Source organism: Mus caroli, unplaced genomic scaffold, assembly GCF_978045245.1.
Source record: "Mus caroli unplaced genomic scaffold, Mus_caroli_1 scaffold_4, whole genome shotgun sequence".
Classification (NCBI taxonomy): Eukaryota; Metazoa; Chordata; class Mammalia; order Rodentia; family Muridae; genus Mus; species Mus caroli.
In genome coordinates, this window is record NW_028227259.1 from 149,231,396 (window position 1) to 149,240,439 (window position 9,044).

A 9,044-nucleotide genomic window follows, 5' to 3' on the forward strand; every position below is an offset into this window, starting at 1 on the left:
GCCTGTCTTGAAAAACCAAAACTTAAAAAAAAAAAAAAAAAGATGTTGGATTCATATATGGGATGTAGTCCAGGTGGTCAAACAATGGCTGCCTCACACCAGGGAAGCAGAGAAACCTTTGCTGGAGTTATTCAGCCCATGGGGCAAGATATCTCAACGGTGTCAGGCTGAGGCTAAAGGCCTGGACCAGTGCTTCTCACCCTTCCTAAGGCTGCGACCCTTTCATCCAGTTCCTCACACGTTGTGGAGACGCCAACTATAAAACTGCTTTGTTGCCATTCTATAATGGCAAGAATTCTATAATTCTGTAATGTTGCTACTGTTGTGAATCAAAATGTAAATATCTGATAGTCAGGATATCTGATATGGGACCTCTGGGAAAGGGTCATTTGGGCCCCCAAATGGGGATCACAACCCATAGGTTGAGAACCAATGGCCTGGAGGCTTCCTGGGGAGCTGTTGGTCTTCAGTGCACGTTGGAATCCAGAAGTTGGTTTTGATATCAGTGAAGGATGGGCTCGCCTGCTTCAGACAGTCTGGTCAAGAAAATCCCTCCCGTGAGTGCCCAGCAGCTCGGGGGCGTAGTCGATTCCAGGGGTGGTCAAGTTGACAGCCAGGATCTGCCACCACACAGTCAGGAGAACGGTTGCTTGCTGGCTCGTTCTCAAGCTCAAGGCCCCCGATTTTTCTTAGCCCAGGTCTAACCTTGGGGTTGCAGGGGCAGGAGGGGACCTCCCACAGTGGGCTGGGTATTCCCATATTGTTTGACAATTATGACAGTCCCATGTGGTTATGCCCAGAGGCCAATCTGATCCAAGCAATCCCTCCTCCCAAAATGAGATTCCCTTAGATTAAGGCTGAGCTGTGTCAAGATGACAGCTGACCATTAAGCAGCAGAGGCCACCTGGCTTTGCTCATGGTTACACGCTCAGTGTGGGAACCAGGAGCATATCTGGGGTGGAAGAGAGAGAGGTGTTTTGTACAGAGCTGCACCTCAGGAATTGGGTGTCCCTTAAGACCCAGATTTATGGGGGTTTGCTCTTAATTTTTTTTCCATTTCATGTGTGTTCATATATGTATATTTTTTGTTGTTGTTCTTTTTTTTTAAGATTTATCTATTTATTTTATTATGTGAGTACACACCAGAAGAGGACATTGGATCCCATTATAGATGGTTGTGAGCCACCATATGGTTGCTGGGAATTGAACTCAGGACCTCTGGAAGAGCAGCCAGTGCTCTTAACCACTGAGCCATCTCTCCCCGATATGTATATTTTTTTCATGCATGTGGCCATCCACGCACATGGAGGCCTACAGCCGATGTCCAGAATCATCCTCGCTAATCCAGCTAGTCTCACTAGCCGTCTTGTTCGGGAGATCCCATCTCTCACTTCTGAGACTGAAATCCCAGGCAGGTGCCACAGACACCCAGCCTTTCTGTGGGTTCTAGGGAGCCCAGCTCCATCCTCACCCGTGCCAGGCAAGTGCTGTAACCACTGAGCCATCTCCCCAGCCCTCATTTGCTTTTCTGAGTTTCACCCATCCCAGGCCGGCAACAAACTCACTATGTCACTGGGAATGACCTTGGATTCTTGCCCTCCTGCCTGCACGTCCCAAGTGCAGGGCTGACAGGCATGCTCCACCATGCATGGCTTATGGGGTACTGCAGATCTCGCAAGTCTTGCAATTGGGCCACCTCAAACTCAGTTGGAATAGCAACTGAATTATCCCAAGACACATGGGTTCAAAAACCAACCTTAGCCCGAAGGAGGCCATTGGGAAGTGATGTCGTCGATAGGGACGGAAGTCAGTGGGCAGCCCTTGGGTTATTGGGGCAACAAGGAATTCCACGTCTTTCTCTTTTGTTTTCTAGGCATGAAAAAGCCCTTCATCCTGCCATGCATTTCCCACCATGGGTCTTGGGCATCTCACCAGAGACCCAAAGCAAGAATGCACACCCAGTCTTGGTCTGGAATCTCCAAAACTCAGTCAAAGAAACCTTTACTCAACGTTGGATCCTGTGAATTTAGATTAGTAACGAAGGTTCAGGCAGTTGTTGGAGATTTGAAGGGAATGAACTGACTTGGAAAACTGCGTGGCTGCAGACAGACAGCCCAGGCTCTCCGTGAAAGAAGTTCATCTCCTGCCATACTGGCCTTCTGTGACTTCTTGCAAAGGCTCATATCACCCCCTGGTGTCCACTACTGGAATTGCACTGGAATTTCATGGAGGGATTCAGGGTATGAGATGTTTGGATATGTAGAAAGTTCCAGCTCAGAGGATAGGTTTGGGATCAACTGGAATCTAGTTCTGGGCACAGAAGATGTGAGGAGTCAAAGAGCAAGCCAAACATTGATGGGCTCATCATGGGCTCAGGGTATAGTCTGAGCTGGACACAAATACTTGGGGTCAAGTCTATGGAAAGTGTGTGTTTTATAACAACTTGACACAAGTTAGAATCATCTGAGAAGAGGGAGCCACATTGGAAAAAAAATGCCTCCATAAGATCTGGCTGCATAACCGGGCGTGGTGGCGCACACTTTTAATCCCAGCACTTGGGAGGCAGAGGCAGGTGGATTTCTGAGTTCGAGGCCAGCCTGGTCTACAAAGTGAGTTCCAGGACAGCCAGGGCTACTGAGAAACCCTGTCTCGAAAAAAAAAAAAAAAAAAAGATCTGGCTGCAGACACGTCTATAATGTATTTTAATTAGTGATTGATAATGGAGGGCCCAGCTCATTGTGGTCCTGGGTTCTATAAGAAAGCAGGCTGAGCAAGCCATGGGGAGCAAGCCAGTAGGCAGAATCCCTCCATGGCCTCTGCATCAGCTCCTGCCTCCAGATCCTGCCCTTACTGCTTTTGACGATGAACTGTGATGTGGAACTGTGAGCGAAATAAACCCTTTCCTCCCCAGGTTGCTCTTGACCACGGTGTTTCATCACAGCAACAAGCAAACCCTAACTAAGGCAGAAAGGAACCCACACCACCCGGTGGGCTTTCTGCAAAAGGCATCTTCCAGAAAAGAAAATGCAGAATAAAGATGGAAACTTGGGGTTCCACAAGAAGAGAAAGAAAGAAGTCAGAATATCTCTGCCCCTTGTAAGCATCTGGGGTACAGATGGGGAGGCAGAAAACCCACCATGACCAGGCTGTCCCACAGAGGCATGAGTAGAGCTGCCCTCTCCCCATCTGGATTGCACCCCTGGCCTTTCCTGGGACTGGGGTCCTATACTCTACTGTTGTGCATAGGTGTCTGTATTCCTGTGTGTGTGTGGAGGCCATATTGTCTGGCTCACCCGTGTGAGTATGGGCGTACATGCGTGTGCAGTATTCTGCTAAGTCTTCAGGCAGGTATGGCAGCTGTGGGGGTGCACCTCTTCACTCCTGGCCGTGGCCAAGGCCTGGCAAAGAAAAATGCCAGATGCGACACATGACCAAGTGGGCATTGCCACCTGCTGGAGCCATTGGAAACTGCAGGCAGACAGAATTTGGAGTCTGGCGTTTGCTGTCCTTTCTGTCCACCACACCCAATGGTCCCCAGGTGCCTCTCTAAGTAATAGCTCAGAGAGCTGCTGTTTTTCAAAAGCATAGGAAATAGTATTACAAAGGAAAGCAATTCTATTAAAATTCTAGTGTTTCTTTATATAGATGCATATGTGCATGTTCAACTATGTGAGTACTTGTGCACACATGTGCACATGCGTGTGGAAACTAACGGTCACTCTCGGGAGTCATTCTTCACTCACTCTCAGTCTTGTGGGGTTCTTTGTTGGTGGTTTGTTGTTTGTTTTTCAAGACAGAGTTTTTCTGGGCAGCCCTGGCTGGCCTGGAGATCTGCCTACCTCTGCCTCCCAAGTGCGGGGATTAAAGGCATGTGTCACCATCACCCAGACTACCTCATGTTCCTGCTGCCACGCCTTCCTTTCTCTGATGGACGTTCTGCCTTCATACACCACACCTGGGTCACCCCACCTCTAATGGGTGTCACTCTGTCCCCATCATCGCGCAGTGCCTAAGGGACAGCCTGCTGCCTCTAAGCACTTACAAAGCTTCATTGACACACAGGGGGAAAAGATATTCTGCCACACAGAGTGTGCTTGGTGGAGCCTTTATTCAAGAACAATGGCGGCATGTCATGGGAATGAACGGTACAAAAGACAATACTATTTCAGCAGGATATCCAAGGGCCAACAGTTACAGTGACACAAGATCTACCTTCCCAGACTTGATCATCCTTATCCCGCAGGTGCAGGCTGCCCTGGCATGCCGAGTACCAGGGGAAGCCTGGAAGCTTACATCCACACCTACGTACCGTGTTTCCTTCCTTCCTTCCTTCCTTCCTTCCTTCCTTCCTTCCTTCCTTCCTCCCTTCCTTTTTTTTGAGACAGGAACTCCCTTTGTGACTCTGGATGTCCTGAAACTCACTATGTAGACCAGGCTGACCTTGAACTCTGATCTGATATCTACCTGCCTTTGCCGCCCAAATGCTGAGATTAATTAAAGGTGTGCACCACCATGCCAGGCTTCTCCTGATCATCTTTTATCATCTTTCAAAGCATCCTCTGCCTCCTGTTTTTTTCTTCTGCTACTTTGGGAGTAACTGAGTGGGTAAGGTATCACACTACGCTACACACACACAAACACATATACACACAGAGAGAGAAAGAGAAAGAGAGAGGGGGGAGGGGCAGACATCAAGACTCAGTAGTACAAGGCTGCTATCCCAAATCCTCACTATCTCAACCTTTCTTTTATTTGCCCCAATTACTTTTTCCTCAGTGGATATTGATCTTACAGGTTTCAAGGAAAGAAGGTCCACTTACAAAGCATTCTACACTCAAAGGTTGCTCATTCTGCCCCCATCCCCCACCCAGCTTCCAGCAAGCAGTGGGGGGGGGGGGGAGACCAGAATGGCTTGGTCATGGGACTGTAGAGACAAAGGACAGAGGGCGAGGGAGGCCGGGCGAGGGTGCCACCTTTGAGGTCTAGTTCAAATCCATCCCAGCAACAAGCCTTCCAGATATGCAGCAAATCATCTCAGGTGCTCCATCACATCCACGTGTGCCCTTCCTTGCTGTGAGCGAGCCCATCTATCTGAGCGTGTTATCTTTCACTATCTATCCTTAACCATCTGTGACCTCCTTCCTCATTCCTTCTGGCTTGGGCGGAGCTGCATTGCCAGGGGCCTCAGTAGTCCCCAGTGAGCAATGGTCAATGGGCAAGGGGCAGCCAGACCCACTTGGGAGAGTCTTAACACAACACACCAAAGATCAGAATCCTGCTTGGTAGAGGGGGTGGGGGAGGGTGACTGGGAACAGCTTACAGCACTGACTAGACTGTACAGATGAGTAGATGACAGTGGGGAGGCGACACAAAGGACGAATGACGTCAGCTGGACTGTACAGATCGGCGACCGTCTGGGCAAGAGGTCACCGGGTGTAAACCCCTCCTGATCAGTAGCATAGGCCACCCTGCCCGAAGCTCCCGACGGGTGATCGGTGAATACTGAGAGGGATGGGATGGGAGTTCACACATTGTAAGTTTTCACAGGTTTGTAGAGGGGTGGAAGCAGCCCGTGGTTCTCTCGGACGATTTCCAGGTACTCAGACGGGGAGTCCAGAAAGAGGGATCCACAACACACCTGGCAGCAACACTTGAGCCCAGTGGCCCCTGGGCTCTTTTCAGACATAAGGGGGAAAGTCAAAATCAGCCACCAATGGTCAATAAAACCCCAGGGGTCGATTACCGCCCCCCCCCTCCCAGCCTCCCCACAAGCCTGTCCTCAGGCTGAGAGTTCAGTGAAAAGGAGATGAGTCAGATAGGTTACCAGCCAACTCAGCCATCCTACCAGTCTATCAGCGTCTCTTCTGGGCATCATTCCAAACCTTAGGGTTTAGCAGGACCCCCTCCAGATGTCCTGGTCTGCCTACCACACCCTCTCCTAGATAAGGCTCAGTGGTCTAGCCTCCATCTACAGAGCACCTACCTCCACTATGTCCTTCTGGGTTGCAGCGCTCCGCACAGTCATATACATGAGGAAAACCAGCAGCACGGTGATTAGCGTGGCACACGGGAAAGCAAAGACGAACGGCTGGAAGCCTGGGGGGTGGGGGGAGAGGGAGTTACAGGACTCGGGGGAGAGAGGGGGTTCCAGGGCTGGGGAGCTGGTGTTCAAGGACTGGCTCTTGAGTAAAGGCTGGTACTGTCAAGCGTAAGGACCTGAGTTCGATCCCAGGAGTGAACACAGTAATAAAAAGAGATAACTGGCTCACTGAAATTGTCCGCTGGCCTCCACATGTGTGTCATGGCACACGCAGTAGCCGGGCAGTGGTGGCACGCACCTTTAATCCCAGCACTCAGGAGGCAGAGGCAGGCAGATCTCTGTGATTTCAGGGCCAGCCTGGTCTATAGAACCAGTTCCAGGACAGCCAGGTCTACACACAGAGAAACCCTGTCTTGAAAAGATCAATCAAAGGAAAAGAACAAGCACGCACAACAAATAAACAATAAGGATTTTTTTAAACTACTGATGTTGTGTGTGTGTGTGTGTGTGTGTGTGTGTGTGTGCGAAGCCGTGTGTGCGCAGGTGTGTATGCATAAGAAAATCAGGGCAACTTCTAGTGTTGTTCCTTGGGTTCCTTTGACTTTTTGTTTGAAAGGCGATCAAGCACAGCATCAAGCCGGTCTGGCTGGCCAGCTCCAAGGATCCGCCTGTTTCTACCCCCTAGCTATTCCTAGCTTCTCGCATGGACTGTGGGGACCAAACTCTGACCCTCATGTCTGCAAGGCAAGCACTTTACTGAATGCGCTATCTCTTCAGCCCAAAAAGCAGGGCAGAGGAGAACACAGCCAAACCCTGCTGGAGAAATTTTTCTCTTCTGTACACACTAAACAGGTCCACAGGAAAACCCAGGACTCGATGAAAAAGAGAGAAACTGAGGCTGGGAGATGGCCCCGTGCTTAACCACTTGCTGCACAGGCCTAAAGAGCAGAGTCCAGATCTCCGGATGAACACGGTCTCTTACCTGCAATCCCAGCCATGCAAGGTGGAGAAAGGATCACCAGAGCCAACCGATGCAGAGACTAGCCATGTTGGCAAGCTCTGGGTTTGATTGAGAGGGCCTTGCTCATTGAATGAGATGGAAGGGTGATCAAGAATGGTTCTTCTTAGATTTTATTTTTTAGAAATATTTAAGTGTGTGTGTGTGTGTGTGTGTGTGTGTGTGTGTGGTGTGTGGTAGCACAACGTCCACAGATGCCAGAAGGGTACATTGGTTTCCCCTGGAGCTGAATTTACAGAGGTTATGAGAGTCCCAGTGTGGGTGCAGGGAACCCAACTCAGGTCTTCAGGTGCAAGGGCAGAATGCCCTTCTAACTCCTGAGCCAGCTCTCCAGTGGGAGGGTGAGTCTTTTTAATGTTTTATGGGTGTGATTGTTTTGCCTATATGCACACACAGGTCTGGTGCCAGTAGAGGTCAGATGGGGACATCAGATCCCCTGGAACTGGAGTTACAGACTTTTGTGAGCCATCATGTGGGTGCTGGAAACTGAACCCGAGTCCTCTACAACAGCAACAAGTGTTCCTAACTGATGAGCCAGCTCTCCAGTCCCCCAGAGGAGGATTCTTAATATAAAACCTGGGCCTTTAACACCCCCCCACACACACACACACATACACACAAAGGAAATAAATAAAATGAAGTATGAGAGCGGCTAAGAACATATTCACTGGGGCTGGAGAGATGGCTCAGTGGTTAAGAGCACTGACTGCTCTTCCAGAGGTCTGGACTTCAGTTCCCAGCAACCATGTGCTGTAATGGGATCCGATGCCCTCTTCTGGTATGTCTGAGGGCAGTGCTGGTGTATGTAAAATAAATAAATCTTTAAATATATATATATATATATATATATATATATATATATATATATATATCAATTTATTTTGTAGTCGTTAGATCTCAAAGAAACCTGAGACAAGCCACCTTCAGTACCTGTGGCTCCTCCCAGTTTTCCCAGCATCCCTTAGTACCTGTGGCTCCTCCCAGCACTTCTAGCCCCGCCTTCTACCCTAAACCTTTCCTACTCAAGGGCTTCTGCTTCTCTTCCCCCAGCCTAATCCCTATATAACACTGTTTTGGCTGCGCCTGTCTCTTGGTCTCTTGACCCAGGCCATTTCTCTTGGTCACTGTCCTGGCTAGTTTTGTGTGTCAACTTGACACAAGCTGAAGTCATCACAGTGAATGGAGCTTCAGGTGAGGAAATGCCTCCATGAGATCCAGCTGTAAGGCATTTTCTCAATTAGTGATCAAGAGGGGAAGGGCCCCTTGTGGGTGGTGCCAACCTTAGGCTGGTAGTCTTGGGTTCTATAAGAGAGCAAGCTGAGCAAGCCAGGGGAGGCAAGCCAGTAAAGAACATCCCTCCATGGCCTCTGCATCAGCTCCTGCTTCCTGACCTGCCTGAGTTCCAGTCCTGACTTCCTTTAGTGATGAACAGTAGTGTGAAAATGTAAGCTGAATAAACCCTTTCCTCCCCAACTTGTTTTTTGGTCATGATGTTTGTGCAGGAATAGAAGCCCTGACTAAGACAGTCTTGTTCTCCCTCTCTTCCCCTATCTCCTTCAAGGTCAGGATTAGTCTGCCGGCCATGTTCAGCCCAGAGTCCTGCCTCTGTCTGCTTTCTCTCTTGTTATCTATAGTAAAAATCTTCCCTGTACTTTAGGAGTGGCCATGCCCCCCTCTTATTTTATTTTTGCTTTCATGCAATAGTATCTTCTTAGGAGCAGTTAAGTTCCCCATCCCCGCTGTGTGGGCCAGACTAGTGGATAAGAGTGAATCGTGTGTCTCCAAAGTCTACACCATGAGCCTGGGAAGAATCCCTGTGATGGTTAGTTCCTATGGCAACCGGATTGGATTGTAAGATGTGCCAAGAGCATCTCCCGAGATGATTAGCTCCTGAGTGCCCTGGTTAATCTCTCCATAGAGTCCCAGCTGAGTGGCATTCTTGGGAAATGGTCCAAGGGAGGAGGGAGGGGCCTTGGAACTGTGCTG

General features: G+C 49.5%; 1 protein-coding gene across 1 annotated transcript in view; it reads right to left on the minus strand.

The window, feature by feature from the left end:
- Positions 1 to 4,098: 4,098 nt before the first annotated feature.
- Tmem130 (transmembrane protein 130) overlaps positions 4,099 to 9,044 on the minus strand; it is a 26,129-nt gene continuing 21,183 nt past the window's right edge. Inside the window, exons 7-8 of the mRNA XM_021163843.3 lie at positions 5,984 to 6,096; positions 4,099 to 5,674 (exon numbers count right to left, since the gene is read on the minus strand). Coding sequence (XP_021019502.1) covers positions 5,525 to 5,674; positions 5,984 to 6,096 — 263 coding nt within the window. The 3' untranslated portion in view covers positions 4,099 to 5,524. The remainder of the gene's footprint in view (positions 5,675 to 5,983; positions 6,097 to 9,044) is intronic.